General features: G+C 40.8%; 2 protein-coding genes across 2 annotated transcripts; one reads left to right on the top strand and one right to left on the bottom strand.

Moving 5' to 3' along the window:
* Positions 1-4,531: 4,531 nt before the first annotated feature.
* LOC128734829 (NADH dehydrogenase [ubiquinone] iron-sulfur protein 4, mitochondrial) lies at positions 4,532-5,613 on the top strand. Its single transcript, XM_053829194.1, has 5 exons — positions 4,532-4,665; positions 4,788-4,941; positions 4,997-5,172; positions 5,239-5,443; positions 5,501-5,613. The coding sequence occupies exons 1-4, from the start codon at positions 4,619-4,621 to the stop codon at positions 5,417-5,419; spliced, it is 558 nt and encodes a 185-aa protein (XP_053685169.1). The 5' UTR covers positions 4,532-4,618; the 3' UTR covers positions 5,420-5,443; positions 5,501-5,613.
* A 43-nt stretch (positions 5,614-5,656) lies between these two features.
* LOC128736495 (uncharacterized) lies at positions 5,657-20,074 on the bottom strand. The gene is made up of 7 exons (XM_053830980.1): positions 19,664-20,074; positions 8,698-8,847; positions 8,112-8,456; positions 7,710-7,828; positions 7,432-7,504; positions 6,141-7,373; positions 5,657-5,819 (listed from the first exon to the last, which is right to left on the bottom strand). Exons 1-7 carry the CDS (start codon positions 20,072-20,074, stop codon positions 5,691-5,693), a joined length of 2,460 nt encoding a protein of 819 aa, XP_053686955.1. The 3' UTR covers positions 5,657-5,690.
* Between the last annotated feature and the right edge of the window lie 4,294 nt (positions 20,075-24,368).

Here is a 24,368-nt window from a genome sequence, read left to right as displayed (position 1 = left end):
TCCATCAAGAAGACTGGCATCTTTTCCTCACGCCCATACAAATGATGAGTAACAGATGCAACAGCGCACCCCTCCTGACAAAAGTTGAAGCATGTGTATACATATATTGGTGGGAATAAATGTGTGCGAGCGTGGCAATACATTGCATACGTATTTGTGTACATCCATATTCTAATTTACTCACACTAGTATGTGTTGGTTCAACTTTAACTTGGCAGATAGCATTGCTGTTACTACCTCTCGACTTTTGGCAGAGTAGCCAGTCTTCTTGAAGGAGTGTTTTTGCTTTAATCCTCGACAATATTTATAAAACAGCGTGAAAACATTGCTGTTTCAAAAGAAAATTCTATTTGAATAACAGTTTTAAATTAAAAGTATAGTATTTTCAAATTTGAATCCAACATTGATACAACAATAAATATTTTTATTTTAATCGTATACATACCAGTTGGAAACAAAATGAAATTTCTGTTTGTGCGTAAAATAACCATAAATATGGTTGAAACTACATTTTTATTCTCCGTACAGTTGAAACACCGACGAACCGACATGACATCTCACACATTTTGCTTAAAAAGCTTGTGTCCGAAAATTTGAATCAAAATACGTTAAACAGTAACACCATCTGCACAACGGATCACTATTTATCTTGGAAAAGTAGAGAACAGGTTTGGTAGAATGTCATTCACTAACTACCGTGTACCCCCGCTGGAATGACCTTCTTTAATCTGAACATATTTAATCTGAACCCCGTTGGTATTAAAAACTGATCAAGCGTCATACTCAGTTGACGGTTAAGTTGACCGAGCAAATTAAAAAAATGCAAAAAATCTCAATACGTTTCCCCTTGCTCAGAAACTTCGGCAATATAGCTCATATGCAACTTATCTCTCTCCAGTACTCTAAATAGACCATTTTAGTTGAAACTGTCGAACCAATTTTCTCTTCTACAATCTGGATGTTAAGAATTCGCGCATATTCGACATGTTTTCAAAACGTTTGTTTTCGTCAAATCAAAACAACAAGTTCATAGGGTGCGCACCTTGCGCGTGTGTGAAAATGAATAGAGTTACCAAATATTCAGATTAAAATGAATTCGCCTGATCTGAACGAGGTGTTTTTCATATTAGCGGGGGATGAGTGTATGTGTAACCGACACGAAAAAATAAAAACACATCAGGAGCACAAGTGAATGCATAAAGCCCTTTGTAAAAATTACTTTATATTTTGTTTTTGCAATACACAAAGAATTGCCGGTTTATTTCCGATATTCATACAGATTTCCGGTGAAAGAAACTGAATTTTGCATAAATCTGTCTCCCGTATCTTTGTACATCGCTCTGGTGTTTGACATAAGCGATCGTTCGCTTGTAAGTATGTGGTCGTTTGCTTACAAGATCTTGTGAGTCAAAAATGAAACGCCCGTGTCACGTCAGTTCGACAGTGGTTCAAGTATGTAGTACAGAAAAGTTTCGTTAATTGGTGGTTCGTTAATGGGGTGTTTGCTAATTGGGCTATGTGACAATTTGAATGTCAAAATTGTATGGAATTTTCGAGTTTAGAAATTTCTACCAATTGTCAGTCGGTCCAATTAGCGAATCAACTGGAGTGCAGTCGTGGCCCAATTAACGAATTCAGGCTGTATATGATTTAGATTACGTTACGTTATGTAATATGTTTCTACATCCTATTTCGTTTCACTCATGTTCCGTTACGCATATTTTCATTATGTTGGGCGCATTGCCTAACTTATCAAACTGGTATGTGCCAAAATTGTTCCGTGTGTGTGTGTGTGTGTGTGTGTGTGTGTGTGTGTGTGTGTGTGTGTGTGTGTGTGTGTGTGTGTGTGTGTGTGTGTGTGTGTGTGTGTGTGTGTGTGTGTGTGTGTGTGTGTGTGTGTGTGTGTGTGTGTGTGTGTGTGTGTGTGTGTGTGTGTGTGTGTGTGTGTGTGTGTGTGTGTGTGTGTGTGTGTGTGTGTGTGTGTGTGTGTGTGTGTGTGTGTGTGTGTGTGTGTGTGTGTGTGTGTGTGTGTGCTTTTCGTTACTTAGTTTTCCGCCCTCCATAGTGTTTCATAGTATTGAATTTCCGCTACCACGAGTACATTCTTTTTAGTCATCAAAGCTAACGATATTTTCGATACAAGGGCAATATTTTTCGAAACCTTTCGAACCAACACGATCCGGCGAACACAACGTATATTCGCAGTGAGTCAGGTAACACAGTAGCAGAGGTGGGCACAATTCCGCTAATCCGCTAACAGCTAATTAGCTCAGCTAACATTTTGGCAGAAGGAAAATTTTGTGAGAAATATCGCACAGGCTTCGGTCGAAGGATTCCAAATTCCAAACTTTTGTACGTACTCTACCAGCCAAGAGCCACCCCGGCTCTTGCCGTATCAAAAATTCCTCTCCATTGTACTTTTGGGTCCTAGGCTACTCGTTTCCAATTTGTTACGCGTCTCGACACATGCAAGTCGGCTTCAACCTGGTCAAACCATCTAACTCGTTTGGTCCCTCTATTCCTGTTGCCGGTGGGGCTCTTGAAGAGAACGGATTTTACTGCACAGTCGTTCGGTATCCTTGCGATGTGGCCGGCTCACCGTAGTCTCCCAACTTTGTCCAGATAGTGACTACAACTCATGGTTCATACGCCTATGCCATTCTCCGCTATCCGTTTGTACTCCGCCAAAAATAGTCCGCAACATCTTTCGTTCAAATACGGCAAGTGCACTTTCGTAAACAAAGTTGCTGTCTCAAGTCCGTAGAGGACTACTTTTGTACGCGGACTCAAATAAATCGATGTTTAAAAACTTCGAAGTCTCCTACATTCACTGAAAACATCAAGGGAGATTTTTCGTTTCTCTCGAACATCACTCGTTTTATAAATTCATAAGTATTCGGGCAAATTTCAACGCAATAAAGTTTTTACAACAACCAAGAAAAATTATTTACAAAATATTTTTTTACACATTTTCTACCTTCTGATTCTGATTCCTTTTATTCTGATTTCATTGCATTTTTACTAAAAACTTGAAATTTTTTACTAGATGCTTACCGGTATGCTTATGTATGTGGTATGTGGTATGCTTACCGGTAATGCTCAAGTGTAAAGCCTAGTATCGACCTGAAAAGAAATGGGCAAAAAGATAGGCCAAGAAATGCTGAAGAAAAGATTTTCCGTTTGCGATTTCTCTACCAGTATGCACCTCACAAGAAATATTGTTTTACTCTCAGATGGCGCAGTTTTACATGCCAGTGAATTGAAATGTCACTTTTCCGTACGGAATAATATCCGGCGCAATTATTACCACAAGAAAAAATGACAGATAATTGCTTGCCTTGCAGTTGTCAAAATTTCTTCGGTAAATACCATGATTTTTTCTTGAGCTATTTTCTTTTCAGCTGGATACTAGGCTTAAACCCAACAAAATGTAAGTAACTTTTTATTAAGCAATCCAGAGAAAATATTATTTGGAAAGCTTTTACAAAAATATGTCATGGAACATGGAAATGTTTTGTACCCTTTCAATGTGATAATATGCTAAGCGGTAATGTTCTTCAAACATTTTTCATGAATGCCTGCAATTCTTTGCACGGAATTATCTCAGGTATTTTTTCTTAGACCTTTGAAATAAAAAATTTTTTTTATTGCCGAAATCAGCGCTTATCAAAGTAATGCTGATTCTACAGTGCTAACAAATTTAGCTGTTAGCGGTTAGCGCTAGCTTCCGCTAAATTGTTGGTTGATTTAGCGGTCAGCGGTTATCGATGCTAATGTTTTGATTTAGCGGATTAGCTGTTAGCGAAGCTAAAATTCCGGTTAGCGGTGCCCACCTCTGCACAGTAGCTTTGACGGCGTTAAATGATATCTTGTACATTCAGATAACTACCATGAATCCCCTCTAATATGAAGAACACCTGGTTCAGTTAAGGTGAGTTTATTTGTAATCTAAATATTTTGTCTGTGTCCGGACTAACCAGCTTTCCACGAGCGATAATGGCGGTTATTGAGCACAAGTGGGCACAATCTTTTAACATTTATTGCAGCGTCGAGTTCGCCCTGACGGAGTTACTGTGGAAACATCCATGATTGTTTGTTGTTCGAGTGTAAAAATGTAAACATTGTTTAACTTTGCAGATCATTAGAGTGACTGTATACAGAGTGGCGACATGTCATCCCAAAAGTATGCAATGCTTATTTTTTTTCTCTCCTGCATACGCGTTTGATTGGTCGTCTGCTCGATTAGAATGACACTGACAGATAATTATCATTCCAATTTTGACATTGTCGCTACTCTATATAGTCACTCTAACTTTACCAAATTGCTTTTCTTCACACGTTGAATGAATTTTTAAAAGTGGCAGCTCCAAAACTCCGTCAGTCAATGTAGTACAGTGTTGATAATCTGAATATGGAATGTTTTTGCTCACCAGCAATAAATTGCTTTGTACTAAAACTTGCGTACAAGTACGTGTTTTAAAATTAACCGTGTAAAATTTCAGAACTGTCAACATTTTGTTTTGGCCTTTGACGTCCTTTGCTTTGATACGTGAATTTTACAATTTTAGGGTCAAAATCAAAATCGATTTGATATTCTATAGCTGATTTTGACTGGAAAATGAGCCTCTTATTAAGACCTCTCGCCCGAGTCAGCGTGACTTCATGGTAAGTGCATATTAACTCACTAGAAGTAAGAGAAAAGATGTGTTTAATGGGAAAGCTGTGTAGTTTTGTCGACCACTACTGGTTGTGTAATCACGAGCGATTCTCAATGTGTGTACTTCTAGGACACGGGCCTGCTTTTCAACAACATCGGTCGCTTTAAAGGATCCTCGAAAGCAAAAAGAAGCTCCTATTATGGAAGCCTCATTAGTCATTGCCGACGATGAACAGCAGCGCGAGAGGGAAAAACTGGCCAGCACTATCACCGTTCCAACTAAGGTAATACCCTGCAATGGCTCTTTGATTTTAGTATCTATACTTGATTCATTTTTAGGTGAATTTAGCGCCGATTACGGGCGTTCCGGAGGAACACGTAAAGGAACGTCGCGTGCGAATCTTCATGCCGGCGAAAAACGCTATGCAGAGCGGCACCGACAACATCCATCAGTGGTGTATCGAGTTCGACAACCGCGAACGCTGGGAGAATCCACTAATGGGATGGGCTTCCTCGTAAGTGCATTGTTGCGGTACCTATCACCGTTAAATTGATTAAATTTTCGCGTTTTTTTTCTACAGAGGCGATCCACTATCGAATATGCGTGTGGAATTCGGTTCAACGGATGAAGCAATTGTACACTGCGAGAAAAATGGTTGGAGATGGTTTATAGATGCACCAGAGGCAGAGAAGAAGAGCCGTGTTAAGAATTATGGTGTCAACTTTTCATGGAACAAGCGTACTCGAGTTTCTACCAAATAGGGAACGAAAACATATTGTTGAAAGGTGAGCTTTAGAAGTTATTCGTGTACAGATCAAGTCTTGAAAATAAAGCTTTTTCAGGGAACGTTGAAAGTTCTTTCGATGATTGGCAGAGAAAATATTTACCATTACTAATTTGTTTTTGTATTTTCTGTTACCTACTACTGTGTTCTCATAAAATAAAGAATTAAAAAAAACTTAATAGAATCACATAGAACAAGGCAACTCTTCGGTGTACCAGTCTAGTTTGATTGTTGTCCTAAAGTAGTTTTTAGTAGCCTTTATCAAAGGTCTTATCCGCTTCTAGTTGTTCAAGTTGCAGTTGTTTTCGGATGGCTCCAAGCTGAGTAAGTACGCGCGGCGAACCGGGGGATATCTTAATCCGTTCTACGGCAGGAATCTGCAAGGAATGAGCCTGCATTACTTAAGGAAAAACATCGAAAGCTGTTCGATTCGGTATGATTTATTAACAAGTTGTGCTAAGTACGGAATACAGTGACTGCAGTGATGAAGAAAAGTGGGAAAAACGTTGAAAAGCAACAGTTTTTGCGTAACACCAGCTCACCTTGCTTTTTTCTCTTAAAGAAAATTCAGCTGCGAGAGGAAATCGAATATATTGATAAAATGCTTAAGAAAAATGTGAAGAAGTGAAGGAGCTCAAGCGAAGACAAGGCAAATTTAAACAATTATGAAGCGAACAGGTTTAGGAGAATCAACTTACATCCCACTTTTTTTCGGTGATTTTCATGGCGTCGCTCTTGAGGTTGTCTGCCCGATCGCTGACGTACACTTTCGGTGGCGAAAGCGAAGGCAGCAGCGGCTTGCCCTGCAACGGTTCCTGCAACGGTGGAATTTGTGCGTTTTTCTGCGAGATGAGATTATTTTTGCGCATGCCACGCTTCATCCAGAGGGTATTGTAATGCTTCACATATTTGGAAATACGTTCGTCCATTTCGTCGGTGGTAATATCGTCGGTATCGTCGCGGCCGAGTTCCGCCGGTGGACTTGAGGGACGTTTGCCGGCCGATGGGTTCAGTTTATTATCCACGAAAACTTCACCGTTACGGATGTTAACGGACACTTTGGGTTCCGGTGTCTTTTTGCTGGGATGGAAGATCGAGTCCTTTTCAATGTTAAGTGAGAAGGGTTTTTTGTAGTTGTTCCGGACGATCACCGGATTTAGCACGGCTAGATCATGATCATTGTCGCTTTCGTGGTATTGAATGTCGATGATTTTGTACGGGTTTGGAGGTGAGGTGGAAGCAGGATGCGGAGGATTCTCGACCTCCAACGTAGGTTGATCGTCGTAAAAATCGTCCAATTTTTCCATCGAGCGAAGCAATTTACTGCGTTGTCTTCTTAGTTCGGATTGTGCTTCCTTTTGAGCACGGCTGTTTTCCAGTGCCTGCTGGCAAATCGTGCAGAGGTTTTGCTTTAGCGAACGTTTTAACACGCGATCACACTTCGCGCATAATTTCTCAATCCGATTGTGGCAGTTGACGCAGTGTTCTTCCTTGCGAGTCATTTTAGGTGTCCCCCGATGTTGCTGCTCTTGCTGCTGGTGTTTATGACCATGATGACGACTGTGACTCGGTCCAGTTCGAGGTAGAAACGATCGATCGATGTCACCACGGCACTTTTTGCAATACTGATATCGCTCGTAAGGTCGCAGAGACTCACTGGAAGAATCATAATCCAGCTCGGAAGAAATACTGGAAGATGCAAAGCTGGACGGTTTATCGTTTTGTGCCGAATTGCTAAAGTAACGGTAGACTTTATCTTTTGCTGCCGCTTTCTGCTGCTGCTGCTGATGTTGGTCAATGTAAACTTCCTTTCCGTTTTCGGACAACGTCTTCCGGTGCTCGTCGTGTGGATTGAACACTTTGTGGTCGTTTTCTAATTTTGAGAGCAGCTGTAACCGTCGAATGTGATTCTGTTCATTGGCAACCCGAACCTAGAATTGCAGTTTGAATTAATGTGAGGTTTGTAATGAAGTTTTAAACATGCCATACCTTTTCACTACGAATCTTCTCTCGTTCAAGTTCTTCTTCCAGCTGCATTGTTTTAAGCTGTTGCTCCAAGCGACTGTTGATGGAAAATGTGACAGTGATAGTGTGAAAAAGCAGTTTTTTTCAGACTTATGGAACAAGTGGCTAAGTAGAACCTTTAACAACTAATAAGGTCCTCGATAGCTTCAGATTATCAACTTTGGATTTAAATTAACTTACTTTCAACAGTCTTAAAAATTGTTTGAAACAATTGAATCTTATTCACAGCCAATCCAACCTACCTGGTAAGCATCTCTTCTTCCAACTTTTCTTTTTCCCTCAGCCTTTCAACCTCCTTCCGCTTTTCCTCGATCTGCTTGATAAGCTCCTTTTGATATTCCAATTTTCTTCGGCTCTCCTCCTATAGGAATCAGATACAACAAGCCAAAATTAAGAAAACATAAATCGCAACAAATTTTCAACATGAAACACAAATCACAGAAAGACTAAAGTAAAAGTGAAAGTACAACATGTAGTTAGGGGATGTAATAGAACTGGATAGATTAAGCAGAAAAAAGTACATCTAGCAGCAGGGTTCCCCGCTCGTTAGTGAAAATAATATTCGCAGCTAGTGACATTCTATCGTTAGTGGTGACACGATTAGTTGCAGTAGTGGTATCGGAGTGAAACTGGGAGGAACCTACTTCCGCCAGCATCCGGTTTCGCCTGTCAATGGTGTCTGTATTGAGAATGGTGGACAGGTCAGTATGGGTCAAATCACTGATTAACTTTTCCCGCGGGCTACCTTTGCGCATGTACGTGCCGGCGGACTGGTCGCTGGCTAGCGTTTTCCTAATGGTCGGTATCTGGCTCGGGCTGAAGTTGGACGGTGGACTGAGATAAGATTTGCCGGTACTGATGTTGCTGTTGTTGTGGTTGCCTTGTTGGTTAGGGCTGGAAGTGTTGGTGCCTTTTTCATTGGGCGACTGGACGGCTTGATGACCGTACTTTTCAACGTACTGCTGGTGCTTGGACATTACTTGAGGGATCTGAAAGGTATTAATTAGAGCGCATTAATAAACGCCCTCATTTTCAACGAGGTGGACAGTGTGCATGGTAGAAGCAAACTATCTTACAGTTTTAAAAGAAAGCGATATTATTTGTTCGAAAACGTCCGTTCTAGGGTTCTAGATTCGATAGAAAGCAATACAAATCGATTAGAAAACAAGAGGTGCACTTTAGAATGCTAATTTAGAGTTAGGTTTAGGTAGAGAAACGGAGATAGTTTACCACATCAGCAATATGATTTACATTTTTCAGATATTCTTGATAGTCAGCTTGGCGGGCGCGGGAAAGCATCGATTTCTTCTCGTTCTGTTTTTTGTTGAAGCTAGGAAAATACGAATAGAAGCTGTCCGAAACCCACTGTTCCATTTCATCCTGTGAATGAAAAACAAAGCAGGAAAACTTAGTCCATATTTTGTAGCATGTTTTTATAGCTGCAATTACATGAAGAACCTAGAGGAGATAAGGTGATCGGTCAAGTTTTGAATAATAATTACGATTCTAATTACGAAATGTTAGTAAAAGTGAGCATTGAAGTTTGTTTTTATTTACTGAATACAAATGTAACAGGTCAAGATAGTTTTATGTCACACAAACCCATTTCTAGAACAATCAACCGAGTTTTCTACCTTTGACAACAATGAACATATTGGACGTGAATGTTTGCAAACTTTTTATTCATTCAAAAGTATTTTTCAGCTATCATTATTGATCCGTTTTTCGCAGAGACACCGGCAGTAAAAGTTAAACAAGTGTAGTGTAAAAACATTTCAACAACATTGCTATTATAATACAGGCAGACCCTGTCATTCAATGGGCCTGTAATTTTTTATTTTAGTTCAGCCACTCCACCAACATCGTGCTACGGATAAATATAGCCAACATAACATGGCTTTCGCCGCAACAATCACATTAGCGAGAAAAGTTTGCGACGGAAGTTAAACGAAACAAAAATAAACAATTTATACTACAAAGTATTGTCTATAACATTTTCCAACGCTATCTACCTGCCAGCCGCTGGTTCCAGTTCTAGCAGCAGAATGGCGCATTTATGAATGGCTTAATGTGAATATCAACGTGGAACATGTTTATTTCATGGAACATGTTAACTTTGCGACTTTATTTATCACATGGGCTCTCACCGTAATCCATCCAGGGACGAGCAGCAAAATTGAAATAGCTTTACGGTCAATGAAAATTACATTAGTCAATGCATGTTTTCCGTGCAAAAATGAAAGATGCAATGTTGCTAGAAAGTGTGATCAATCTATGTTTAAAATTCTATCGTAAATTCTGTTGTTAAAGCCAAATGTAATATGTTACAGGAATGCATATAAATCGAATGTATCGAATGCATGCCGAATTCAGGAGCCACATTTCTCGGTCATGGGCTGCTGCTCTCTAGTCACCCCTAACACCCGTGAGCAGCGCTCGTCCAACGGGTACGGGGCCTGCTTCGAAGTCGTTGGCCTCTGTCGGGTTCTCTGTTGAATGTTGTTTTAGCTGGTCTCTTGTTCTGCATCCTTGCTACGTGGCCAGCCCATTATAGCTTGCCGTATTTTAGTCGCTCCACAATATCCGCATCTTTGTATACTTGGCATATTTCAGGATCCATGCGCCTGTGCTGCACTCCTTCGTCTAATATGCCGTCAAGAATTGATCACATGACGCCAAGAGCTCGGCGTTCGCTCTGTTTCAACGTCCACGCTTTATGGCCGTAGTGTATCACCAGAAAAATTAGCGTCATACAGAGCGCGAGTTTTGTACGGAGTTGCACCTCCGAGTTTTGTACGAAGGACGGGACCTCAGCTGGCTACGTAGTCCGTAGAAGGCAGCCGCTATCCGCCTTTCTACTTCACGGCTCACATCGTTGTTACATGTTACTAACGTATACAAAGGTAAACAAATTCGTCGACCACTTTAAAAGTATCTCCTTCTATCACTACCGCAGTTTCAGCACCCGAGGGGCTAACACTACAGTCTACAAACAAATGGTGAAGTTAAATTCCCTAAATTTATCGAGGATTTGTCGGTCAAGGTCAATATTTGGTCCATCGTTAAGCGTCCCTCTCGAAAATCGCACTGGTATTCTAGCCAACAAAGGTTCCCTGCAACGGCCTCAGTCTAAGAAACAGGATGTGGGCAGAAAATTTTGTATGCAGAATTGAGCAGAGTAATGCCTCGGTAATTGCTGAATTCGAGTCGATGGCCCTTTTTGTAAATAGGATGGATTGGAAACTCGGGACGTGGAACTGCCGATCTCTCAACTTCCAAGGAAGCACTCGAGTGCTCTCCGACGTATTGAAGAGCCGCAAGTTCGACGTCGTAGCGCTGCAGGAGGTGTGCTGGAAGAGCTCAACGGTACGTACGTTCAGAGATGGACATACCATCTACCAGAACTGCGGCAACACACACGAGCTTTCATAGTGATGGGCGAGATGCGAAAACGGGTGATTGGGTGGTGGCCAATCAATCCTCGAATGTGCAGGTTGAGAATCAAGGGCCGATTCTTCAAAATAAGCATCATCAACGTGCACAGCCCTCACCTCAGAAGTACCGATGACGACAAGGATGAATTCTACGCGCAGTTGGAGAGTGAATACGACCGCTGCCCAAAACATGATATCAAGATCGTCATCGGGGATTTCAATGCTCAGGTCGGCCAGGAGAAGGAATACAAACCGGTGATTGAAAGGTTCAGCGCACACCAGCGAACCAATGAAATGGGCCTAAGACTTACCGACTTTGCCGCCCCCAAGAACATGGCCGTACTTAGTACGTTATTCCAGCACAGAATCCATCACAAGTACACCTGGAGGTCGCCAAATCAGACAGAATCACAGATCGATCACGTTTTGATCGTCGGTCGGCACTTCAGACATTATCGACGTCAGATCCTATCGAAGCGCTAACGTTGACTCGGACCACTACCCAGTGATGGTTAAGATGCGCCCAAGACTCTCCGTTGTGAACAACATTCGGTACCGACACCAGCCTCGGTTAGATCTCGCGCGGCTGAAGCAGCCAGACGTTGCCGTAAACTAAGCGCAATCACTCGAAGCTGTGCTGCCGGAAGACGACGAGCTGGATGAAGTCCCTCTCGAGGACTGTTGGAACACTATCAAAACAGCCATCAGCAGTGTAGCGGAGAGCTCCATCGGGCATGTGGCACGGAATCAGCGGAACGATTGGTTTGACGATGAATGTAGAAGGGTGATGGACGAGGAGAACGCTGCGCGGGCAGCCAAGATGCGCAGTGCCACACGACAGAACGTGGAAAGACACAAACAGAAGAAGATGCAGCGAAACCAAATCTTTCGGGAGAAAAAGCGCTGCCTGGAAGAGCAGGAATATGCAGAGTTGGAGCGGCTGCATCGTTCTCAGAAAACGCCAAAGATCTACCAGAAACTGAACGGATCCCGCAAAGGCTTTGTGCCGCGAGCCGAAATGTGTCGGGGTAAGACTGGCAGTACTCTGACGGACGATCGTGAGGTGACCGATAGGTGGAAGCAGCACTTCGACGAACACGTGAATGGCGCCCAGGCGGAGGGGAAAGCGATTTCAACCAGCCTCAACGATAGGCGAAGTTAAGGAGGCCATCATGCAGCTAAAGAACAACAAGTCAGCTGGGAAAGATGACTTCGGAGCGCAGCTTATTAAAATGGGACCAGAAAAACAAGCCGTTTGTATATACCGACTAATTGTTAGAATTTGGGATACGGAACAGCTACCGGAGGAGTGGAAGATGGGGTTATCTGCACGATCTACTAAAAAGGCGACAAGTTGGACTGTGAGAACTATCGAGCGATCACCGTTCTCAATGTCGCAAATAAAGTGCTGTCCCAAATCATTTTCCGCCGAATATCACCAATTGCGAACAGATTTGTGGAAACTTGTCAAGCTGGCTTCGTCGAAGGTCGGTCTACAACGGATCAAATATTTATACTGCGGCAAATAATCCAAAAGAGCCGTGAATACAGAGTTCCCTCGCATCATTTGTTCGTTTACTTCAAAGCCGCATATGATACCATCGAACGGAAAGAGCTATGGAAAATCATGGACGAGAACAGCTTCCCCAGGAAGCTCATCGAACTGATTAAATCTACGATGGATGGTACGCAGAGCTGTGTTCGGATTTTGGATGGATTGTCAAGCTCGTTCAAATCACACAGAGGGCTTCGTCAAGGTGATGGTCTTTCACGCCTGCTGTTCAACGCAGCGCTACAAAGTGCTATGAATCGAGCGGATATCAATACACGGGGCACGATATTCAACAAATAAAGTCAATTCGTCTGCTTTGCGGATGACACGGATATTATCGGCAGAACATCTGTGGCGGTAGCTGAACAGTACACCAGACTAAAGCCAGAAGCAGAAAAGATTGGGTTCAAGGTAAATACGTCTAAAACAAAGTACATGCTGGCCAGCGGAACCGAGGCCGAACAAGGCCGCTTGGGCAGTAGTATATTGATCGACGGCGATGAGTTTGAGGTAGTCGACAAATTTGTTTACATTGGCTCACTGGTAACGGTGGACAATGATACCAGCCGTGAGATTCGGAGTCGAGCAGACTAAGTCCCCGTACAAAGTGCACCCTGTACAAGACACTCATTAGACCGGTTGTTCTCTACGGGCATGAAACATGGACAATGCTCGAGAAGGACCGGCGAGTGCTCGGAGTTTTCGAACGACGAGTGCTAAGATCGATCTTCGGCGGCATACAGGAGAACGGAGTATGGAGGCGGAGGATGAACCATGAACTCGCACAGCTCTATGGCGAACCCAGTATCCAGAAAGTGGCTTAAGCTGGACGAATACGATGGGCAGGGCATGTTGCAAGAACTACCCTACAAAGATGGTGTTTGCCTCAAATCCGGTAGGAACAAGACGATCAGGAGCGCCGCGAGCAAGATGGTTTGACCAGGTGGAGCGAGATTTAGCGGAGAGTACTCGGTGTCCGGAGAATTGGAGAGCGGTAGCCCTCAACCGAGTTACACGGAGAAACTTTGTTCAACAGACTTTGTCTTAGAACGGCAAGCCACCTAAGTAAGTAAGTAAGTATGAAGTTCATGCTTGCTGTATTTAGTTATTATGAACGTTTAATCAAAGCAAGCAGATTTTCAATGAAAGGTAGACTGATAATTCAGAAGTTTGAATGTTGTGCTGAAGAATATTAACAGCACTGATCGCCCCTACGAAGTGGTACTTACTTTCTACGAAAAAGATTTTCCGTGAAATGGTACATTCCGCGTAAGGTTTTTCGCGAAAAGGTATTCGGCGAAATGTTATACAATCACAGCGAATATTGCTATCCGCTTTCTGGCTAAGCAATGGGGGGAGTTGTTTTCTATTTTACTGTGAGGAAAAATAGCAAATTTGTATATTATACTACCCATGCTCTCTTAGTTACGTAATTCCTGAAATGAATCATCTAAAGTTGAAGTCCTCAGAAACTTGCAAAACTCGAGATTGTAACATAGGTCATCCGAGTTCCACAATTTATGTACAACACAGTTTAATTTGTGGCAATACGAAGTTTGTCGGGTCAGCTGGTGAAAAATAAAATTCGCACTATTCAAATTTTATTTTTCAATTTCGGGCAACTTCGTGCAAACCAGACAACCACTAGGTAAAAGTACTATATTTTGTCTATAAAACAAAAATATTTCCATTAGGAGATCTCTAAAGGAATCTCAGAAAAAATCAATTGAAAATGTGCTATTTTTTATTAATTTTTTGTATAGCTCGTTAAGAGAAATTTTGTATCACCCTAATGGAACCACCAAAATCACAATAATTTGCTATAACGTACAAATGCGTAATTTTTCAAGAATGGTGTCTTTGGAGAAGTTTAATAATAAAATATAGCGCATCTTTCTGCACTATTAGGGTTTCCGTGAATTCACCTATTAGGGTGATACGAACTTTTGTTTTTTGAAATAATTTAAAAAAAATTTCTCCAAGAAGTTGTAGAACATACTAAAATTAGCAACTTTGCTGAACACAGTAACCATCTATCTCTTACTGGTTGCGAAATATAATGATCAATCAATTATACTCAATTCAATTATACTCAATAACTTTGCACACAATTTTTTATTGCTTACGAATGTTCTACAAAGTTATTCAGTATGCTAAAATAAACATTTTATCTGAAGACTGAAAGCTGAGATGCCTTAGTTTCGCGGACAGGGCTGCCGTCTTGGGCATAGCTGGCGAGACACAGCGTTTCATAAGTCAGCCGCCCCTAATCTGGTGAAAGGCGCTCACGGCTGGCAAGGCTCTTCCTTTTGGCAACACTCAACCGAAACAAGCTTTAAAATTTAGCAAATAATGTCATTGAACAATATGCACGTAAAGAATGTGAGAATTTAAGTATTTTTTTCGTGCTAAATATAAAAATTCCACTAAAGTTGCAATTGACCAAAAACTGAGTATCAACCGGATCGACAAATTTATCTTTGCTTCAACGGTTCTATCCTGAGAGCATTTACTGACTTTTCTGTTGCATGATTGAATTTTTAATTTTCAAATCGATTTTCCAGTCAACACCAACGGCAAATAAAGCCAAGGTGCCTTACCGGCTTCCACACACAAACATCACGTCATGTGTGCAGAGTATACTCCAACGCAATAGCATTTTCCTTTGACCGGAAAATGACGCGTCGATTGTGAAGGTCGGCCCTACACAACAGCCAACATTCAATTAATATTAATAGTTTCTTGTGTGGTGAGCGGTCATCGGCAGCAGCTACAAATGACGAATAAAAACAAAAAATATCAGTTTTATTATCTCTCACTCTAGTCGCAATCTTAGTGTAAATTCTGCAAAATTCCCAACTTTCTTATTGATTTGATCACCTGATGCAGCAGAGCACCCCATTCGTATCAAAAACCAATTTACTGCAGTCGTCCTTGAATCACCCAAAATTACATGCCTCAGCTTACACGTGTACTGAATTTAGCAGCTCCCTATAAAACCCATTCCAACCAGGGAGCAACAACTTACGGAATCGCCGTTTTTGAGAACGCGCTGATTGCCAGTGTTCCTCCTCGGTTCGGTAAATGCACACCGGACGGCTTCTGCCAACCTTGGACGTCATAGGTTTACATCCGTTCCGGTTAGAGAAAGTGCTGCAAAAGGTTCACCTCACCTGTGGTCAAAAATTCCTAGCACATACCTAGCCGCTGGAACGCAATGGCACAAGCAAAAGCTTTCCACTTGTGGCGCAGCTTCGTGGGGGAGAGGAGGGAGTTAAATAAGACATATTTAAAATGTAAATTGATTCGTCGCTCGTGCGATTGTCATGGCTGATGGCGTGAAAACTCTCTGTAAGCATTTTCCTTTCAGCTTTATCGTGCAATCGTGCATAGCGGACGTTATCGTATTTTTTAAGTATGTTATGCTTCGATGTAAAATTTAGCCTAATGCGATGTACCGCGTTTTTTTCCTGTTCTTGAAGGTTTCCAAATATTATAACTCGTATTGACCCTAATATTCTGCTGCGTTTTAGGTAGGTCATTTTTAGACCCGGCTTTGCTCATACATTCCTATATTCTCTGATTTATATATAAAGTCAAACTTCATGACTTTGTCGTAAGCATCGAAAGCTATTGCCGGGAAATTCTGATGAATGAAATTGCCTATGTAATTCGAATGCCGTTTCTGGAATGGCAGCGGGTAAGCTATATGTATGCAATCGCCGGCAAACGTTCGCCAGTGCTTGAGCCTTAAGAAATGGAATAAATCAGATATTTATGCTGAAACTGGCCCCAATATAGCGAGCGGCAACATCGAGGAAGGGAATGCGCTAATCAGCGATTCTGGTTTATTATCAGTGGCACTTGATCGGTGGTCTGCTTCGTGGTCTACCCCCGTCATAGGAGGAGGAAGTTCACTGCTAAGAGCATAGGACAAAAGGCGGGCGAATTGTACATCGATAATGCATATTAGACGACCAGTGGGCGGTTTGTTGCTTGTGGGACCATTAATTGCCATTGACGCAGACGAAAGACGACAATTTCCCTCATTTTTAAGAGGAAACCAAGTCAGTGGGTGCATTAGTAATAGGTGTATGTAGGTTACTAGTGTTCGCCGGAGTGATTTGTCATCCGGTTTCTAACACCTAGTTGATCTAGAATTTCAGCTGAACGCAATGAGTTTTGGAGACGCGGAGAGTGGCGGAGGCGTATGAATCACGAGCTACAGGCACTGCTTGGAGAGATTCCCATCGTACACCTGGCGAAAGTTGGGAGATTATGATGGGCCGGCCACGTCGCAAGGATGCCGGACGACTCTGCAGTAAAAGCCGTTCTCTTCAAGAATCCCACCGGCACCAAGAATAGAGGGGCCCAACGTGCTAGATGGCTTGACCAGGTTGAAGCCAACTTGTGTGTGTCGAGTCGCGCAACGAATTGGCGACGAGTAGCCCAGGACCGAGAATTTCCAGTTGGACAATGCTTCATTATTTTTTTATATTTTTCCATAGTGCGTACTTTGAAATCAATAGGTTTCTTTAATGGGGTTGATGCATAGATTTTCCGATCGATTGACGCAAAAATATTTAGAATCGATCTGGAAACCGCTAAGCTATTAGCGCTTAAAACCTATCATATTTTCGTGACGCTTGCATCTTTCGCATTTTTTTTGGAATGATACCCTATCCCATACGTCGTACGTAGTCTTACATCAAAAATGACCGAATTATAACGCTCAAACCCTAGTTTTTTTTGCGACGGTTGCATTTATGAGATGTCGGTCACGTGATCATTTTTTTCATTTTTTATTTTCGAAAGATATATTACAGGCCATGATTTTGGTTTGGTTTGATTTTTATTATAGAGCCTTTAACTAGAAGGGTCATTCGGCTCTTTAAAGAGAGGAATTAACAACAAAAGTAACTATATTCAAATCTCCCTATCATTGCCTGCCAATTTAACAAACTTCAACACTTTGTCCTCCCTATTTTGATCAAAACATAACACCTCGCTGATATTGCACTCTAAGTCAAGATTTCTTCTAATCACTTCATATTCCTGGCACTCGGTGAGGACATGTTCAACTGAGAGATGTGATCCACAGTGCAGGCACGCATTTTCTTCTCGTATTACAGGCCATGAATTAATCGCCTTAATGTCAACCTAAATGAATTTGATGTCCTGAACCTAAAATGTTTATCTAGTGTGCAACTAATCCTTTCGTTTTACAGTTTGGATCGATATTCTATTATAAACTAATTAAAATTGATGTGCGAAAACGTAATAAATCTCCGAAATAGTTTTTGAACTGAACCAAAGCAACATAGCCAACCGGCGATCACGTGCTTTTAAAACGGCCCATCTTTATTGAACCAAAACAATCGTCTAGACACCTAGACATCACAAACATCTAGAGCAAATTTTTCGCCACAACATAAACGATTTCCAAATCTCTCCAAAGTTCTGCAGGACTGCAATTTGGGACCGCCGCTTGCGCCATTGTAACTGACCGCTCCAATGTTTGGCCCAGTATTTCTTTTGTTTATTAGCAATCCTTAACAATATGTCAGTCTTTTGTTTGTTTAAAATTGCTAACATTTTTCATGGTCCTCTGATGTTAGTGATGTTAGTTTGACGTACTGCTCTGAGGTGATGTTAGAAACCAATTGCGTCGCACTTCGTATATATATAAGACTAGAATCTCTCTGTTTAGTATATTTACACACTAGTTTAGTATGTGTTCTAGCCTCAAGTAGTACTCTGCCTTTTTATCATTTTCACACAGACTTACAAGGAAAGATAATTATTATTTTAATATTACTGAGACCCCTAAAATATATTATTTTTAAATAAATAAATGAATTAATTACAAATGATATTTAAACTGAATTCATATTACTTTTTTGTAAGTTTGTAGTGTAATCAAATTTATCAGAAGTTTGACTGTTTTACAACTTTATGACGCAGAAAACTGTTATGATACAATATATTTACCACATACTTGCTTGGCTGTACTTTACTATATTATTTTACTATAAACACTTCTATGAAACTGCCGTGAATCGCATGACAGTCCCATCTTCTATGGAATTTTCTATATAAATGGGACTGTTATGCGATTCACAGCAGGATATAGATAATCACTTTCGGAAATGTCTGGATAAACCAACCACGTGACAAAACGTTTTTCTCTTTGCATCGTCCCACATTGCTCGCTATTTCCGCCAGCGTATTACCACTTCGAGCATAACAGTCCTGTATATTTTGAAGCTCCTGCTCCTTATTATACCTATATAATGAACTGTTATGTTTTAAGCAACAATACCAAAGACTAACTAGCAATACATCATTGTAAACGCAAAGGTACAAACAAAAAAGCACATAACTTCCTTCGCACGCAACAGTGACTAGAGCAAAATGTGCTTACACGAGTCCACCGCATACCGCGGATCGCAATGTCAACCCATCAAAGGTTCCGATCCGACAGACAAACACAATAATTATATGCACAACACACTATTCAGCCAATAGAAACAAGAAGTTATTTCCCAGCAGTAGGATACTGCCTAATGCACATACATCAGCGAAGGTCATGGAATTCAAATTACATTTTTACACCGAAAAACTCATCCTTCGATCAGGAACACTTACAGTAAACAACTACCAGTCGGGTGAGCCCAAAGTTAAACTCTCACAAAATTCATCCTGATTTCTTAACCGTACCGAACTACTAGACCGCAGCTTACGTTCCCGAACTGTTCCTTCGAAAGGTTACCGCGACACTGAAAGGAACTTTCAGTGTACGTCCTATCAAGTTGTCTCAGAACTAACTTCTGAGTCAGAAGGATCCATTACAGACGAAACGGAAGTTACCGAATGAAGACCCTTCGATACGATACGAACTCCAAAGGAAAAGGCACAAGGAAATCCTTTACTAGAAGAGATATCCCGAAGAAAAAATGTCTCTGTTTCCAACTTTTTAGTTAATCAAAATAATCAACTTTCAACATTTCATAATCATTTTGAAATTAACAAAATAAATGATGTGTTACTAGAGGTTTAGTATAAAATTCTCCCATATTTTTATAGAAGTAAAAAGCTAACTTATTTTCAACTCGGGTTTTCTCAGTAGGTAATAAAATATCGGTCGTCGTTAAAAAGCGCGCCGGCGCACGGAAAATAAACAAACGAAACTGACTGCAATATTGCTCACCTGTTGCCGTTCCGGCGTGGTGAATTCACACTGCGGGGATCCCGTAGGCGTATTCAACGGTTTTCTTAGCCGACGATGACCGTCAGCACCGGCTGGGCTTACGGCAGCATCTGATAGCTGAGTCTGGCTATTGGAGTTCACCTTTAGTAGCAAGTTCTCGACTGGACACTGCCCGGACGCGGCATCGTCACGCTTCAATGGGCTTTCTTGTAAATTACCTTCACTTTGAACTATTTGGTTAAGCTGATCCTTCGATTGTTTCACACTTTCTTCGTTGGTATGAACCAAATCCACCTCCGGTTCCAACACTTTTATTTTTTCCGCTTCGAAACGTTCCCGTTCAAGGGCGAGCAAGTGTTTTTGTTCCTTGAGGAATTTCGCAATGGTGAACTCGTAATCATCGTCAGCCATTTGAAGCACTAGTAACGCGGAAATACTACAAAAGCACAAATTAATCTTCAACACTAATTAATAGAGGTGAAACACGTTAACCGTTGAATATTTAATAGCTTTGTTTATGATTACGCATATTTAAAAACCTTTATTGACGTTTTAACTCTTTCACTTTTTACCTGTTGTTGCCAGAAAAATGCTGTTAAAAATGAATCACTGACAGCCTCGTGCAATGAGCTAGAGAGAAAGGTGCGGAGGCGTTCATGTGCTGATTGACTTGTTGCGTTGGTGACCAACTGATCAAAACAAATCGTAATCTTGCTGCGTTAACTAGAATGGTACACGCTGTCGTCACGAATGAATGCAATTCTAGTATATTCGTTGTAAATTCCCGCGCAGAATATGTACTTTATGGTTGCGGTTACGTAAATCTGACAGTTATCGCCGTTCTGCCAAACAATTTGACAGATTATCTGTCAGATCTACGCAACCGCTACTATAAAGTATCCAATTCTGTGCGGTCCTTTAAACTGGTAAGACTGTAGGACCCGTTTGTGTTGCATTGAGAGGAAAGCAAAGAGTGATGGAGAGGACAGCCCCAGGCTCCAGCTTAAGCTGCTGATACGTTTGCGCAATGCTTATTCCACTTTTACTCCACAATTGCTCTTGACTGACACGTTTGCACAACATGCATTCGACATTCGACATGCATTTTCATGGTAGCTTTTAAGCAACCATTATTCCACACCTGCTCTTAGCTGTACTGCCGATACGTTTGCATAACGTTTATTCGACTCTTATTCTGCACTTATATAACAACGTATAGATGTTGATTAGAAGCTAGAAAAAATATAGGATATGACGTTTAAACAACAGACAATTCAGTAAATTCGCTTATTCAGCACCGAATGCTACCACACAACTCTTATTCCACACCTGCTTGTTTAGGTGCTGCCGTTTTGTTCCTTGGGTTATGTCTAAATTTTGTCGTGTGGATTATTCCATATGAAGTTACTGTTAATTATTTGGTTTTCATTCCATATTGATAAACTCTCTATTCTGCTCGATTCTACCGGCTATTGATAAAAATTCTGAAAAATTTACCAATTATTTGTGAGCTTAGTTCTTGGCTTAGCATAATAGTACAGCGGATTGTTTAACCTTCTGCGACTGAGGTGCCCTAACCCTAACGACTGACGCCCAGTAAACAATTTGGTTAGTATATTTATCTTGATTGCAACTGAGGAATACGAAATCATAGCTGAGCGAAAAAGTTACAACTTAAGAACATATAAGTACCAAAGTAGAGACACGTACGTGCGACAATTTTGACAACCCTTTGTAATTCTATCTTGTGTGGCTTTTAGAACACGCAACTTAATCCAGCTTTTTACGAGCCATAATGGCGGACGTGTTCGTAATATTTGAACAGCATTTTTGACATTTCCCTAATACATCGCACGTTTTCTTTCCGTGCGTTCACGGTAAAACTAAAGGAATGTGCGGAAAGAAAACGTGCGATGTATTAGGGAAATGTCAAAAATGCTGTTCAAATATTACGAACACGTGCGCCATTATGGCTCGTAAAAAGCTGGATACTCCTGGATATAAAAATGATATATGATTAAGATATAACTAAATATTGCAATCATCTATACTGCGTTATAATAATTATTATTCACAGTTATGTGTTGTAATACAAGGTTGCCAACAGGTTTTCCAGAAAATCTGGGGAACACGAATAAAAGTGTCTGGCACAAATCTGGTGGTCATTAGTCCGATGGTGAGGCGTTTTCCTAAAAAAATCTTGCTCGTTTTGCTCACCGTAGATGCAAAATTTCGTCCAAAATTAGAAGTGATGACCTTTTTGCAAGACAGTGGATCGGAAATCTGGCAAAAATCTGGCACATTGCCAAATATCTGGAAGATTTGGAGCTTTGTCTGTTTGTCTGGCGCGCATTCAAAAATCTGGGAAAATCCAGATTTATCTGGCATACTGGCAACCGTGGTTGTAAATGAGGACACGCACGACTGCAAAACAACTTATTGTTCACTTTGCTGTGATATGCTCTAATCATTATACAATACCAATGTAAAATGGACATACATATACGATTGAATGTGAACTGAATGTGAATTACCATGTTGTGTTATCTGGACTTGGTAGTCTGCCGGACACCTAAACTTAATTTAATAATTGTTATTATTGAATTATGTAAATTTAGAATTTAATTATTTTAGAATTGAGATATGTCTAGCAACCCATTGCATGTAATAAAACCACAAACTATACAGACAACACGCGAACGATTTTTCCAGGTACCAGAAGGGACGTGAGCAATTCACTCACCGTCCCTTCACGAGTATTCATTTAGTTCACTTTTTGCTCGATCATTATAAATAGCAACGAAAAACAAATGTTTTTAGTAACCATGTGAAAATAACAAACTGCAGGATACATCATCAACGTAAAATATTTGTTATTTCGGATGTATTGCGGAGTTTCCACCTATTTAGAGTCCCACGCGAAAATTATTAGCGTGGTTATTTTCTGCGTTTGCCACACATGTTTGCAATTTAGCAATTTGAACCATCAATTTTTCGTTATTGCCTCCTCACTGCACCCCTCCTTGCTAGACAAGCATATTTTCAATGAATTTAGTAAGTGCAGGATAATAATTATTAAAAAACGAATTTGCGTAGGGCTCGTAAAATTGCTGCAAGGTACAATAATTGAAATTTTTTTAGCCATTTATGAAGCGTACAAGAACTAAAGGACCCTTAGTAAAGGTGTCCATAACTAGATATTTTTTGTTACGGGCATATAGAGAATCTTTGATTAATGTAACTTATAATATTTGTATGTAAAAAGTGTCTCGCTAGTGCTTTCGGTTTTTATCTTTCTTTTGATTTTCGATCACAAAGATTACCTTCTACATAACTGCACCTGGTCAGAATTGGTTTCGAAATCAAATAGCGCGGGACCCCTGCCTAGGTGCGAACAGACAGCCAAACGGCCAATGAAATCATTAATTAATTATTGTACATGTATATTTCGGCATGGTTAACAAATACGCTTAATGCTAAGATAGTTACAGGTATTTTAAAATTAACTATCGGTTGTCTCGGATCTCGTTCGAGCGGCATTCCGCATTGATTAATGCAGGGTGTTGAAAAAATGGCTTCCGTAACGCCATTACAGTATGAGTTAGGTCCATGAACTTCCAAATAGCCTTTACTCTCATTGGCAACACCTGGTGAAATTCCCGCTGAAGTTTCACGACTCAACAAACATTTCTGTAGAGCAGCTTAGCTAGCAAAGAAAAAGGATACATCACAGCAATTATTTGGTAAATATTTGATAGGTGTTACCATCTCCAGCATTAAAATCGTGGACCGAACTTGTTTAGTGATTTTCATTCAGGTAGGGAACGTTGTCTTTGCCACCGTGGGACTGTGGGAGTCATTTAACAAATTGGTCTCGATTTCCGCGGGTCCATCATCCTCCTACACTACTTTCATACGTTACTTGGCGCACCCGCGCCATTTCTGTGGCTGTTCGTCGACTGGAAAAATCATTCTTCGGCCACCGATGCGTTTCCGTTTAATTCCTAAACAGGGCCTTTGGATAGTAACCTAAAGAAAGTCGTATGATGAAAACAGCTAATTTTATATTATTTACTTACTTCGTCGTTCCATACACGGTTGTTTTCACAAGCTTTGAACAAGAGAACTGTCAAGAAAATTTAATGGAATGTTGGGTTGCTGAGATTGATACGCGATTCTTTTGATGAGCTCCGCGTGATTTTGTGAGATATGCAAGGGACGAAATTCACTCACTTGAAATGAATCTGGTACCTTAGATTATGAGCTTTTTGTTCTACGCGTGGTGTCTGTATAGTTTGTGATAAAACTGCAGATATGAGTATGGAAGACAATGCAAACTTCAGAATCAAAATGCAATACCGTGTACCCCCGCTGGAATAACCTTCCTTAATCTGGACATTTTTAATCTGAACCCCGTTGGAATGAATGCGTTCACATTAAAAACTGATCAAGCGTCATACACAATTGACGGTTAAGTTGACCGAGCAAATTGAAAAAAAAAGCCAAAAAAACTTAATACGTTTCCTCTTGCTCAGCAGCCTTGGCAATATAGCTCATATGCAACTTATTTCTCTCCAGCACTCAAAATAGACTATTTTAATTGATACTGTTGAACCAATTTCTACTTCTACAATCTGGATGTTCAGAATTCGAGCATATTCGACATGTTTTCAAAACGTTTGTTTTCGTCAAATCAAAACAACAA

The sequence above is a fragment of the Sabethes cyaneus genome, chromosome 2 (genome assembly GCF_943734655.1).
Source record: "Sabethes cyaneus chromosome 2, idSabCyanKW18_F2, whole genome shotgun sequence".
In the NCBI taxonomy this organism is placed as follows: Eukaryota; Metazoa; Arthropoda; class Insecta; order Diptera; family Culicidae; genus Sabethes; species Sabethes cyaneus.
This window is presented reverse-complemented; position numbering and strand designations above follow the sequence as displayed.

Coding starts and splice junctions, on each gene's coding strand:
- LOC128736495 (XM_053830980.1), bottom strand. CDS start 20,074: ATGGCTGACGATGATTACGAGTTCACCATTGCGAAATTCCTCAAGGAA. Junction 8,848..19,663: donor CCACGCCGGAACGGCAACAG/GTGAGCAATATT, acceptor TTTCATTCACAG/GATGAAATGGAACAGTGGGT. Junction 7,374..7,431: donor AGAAGATTCGTAGTGAAAAG/GTATGGCATGTT, acceptor CTGCAATTCTAG/GTTCGGGTTGCCAATGAACA.
- LOC128734829 (XM_053829194.1), top strand. CDS start 4,619: ATGAGCCTCTTATTAAGACCTCTCGCCCGAGTCAGCGTGACTTCATG. Junction 4,666..4,787: donor CGAGTCAGCGTGACTTCATG/GTAAGTGCATAT, acceptor GTGTACTTCTAG/GACACGGGCCTGCTTTTCAA. Junction 4,942..4,996: donor CTATCACCGTTCCAACTAAG/GTAATACCCTGC, acceptor ATTCATTTTTAG/GTGAATTTAGCGCCGATTAC.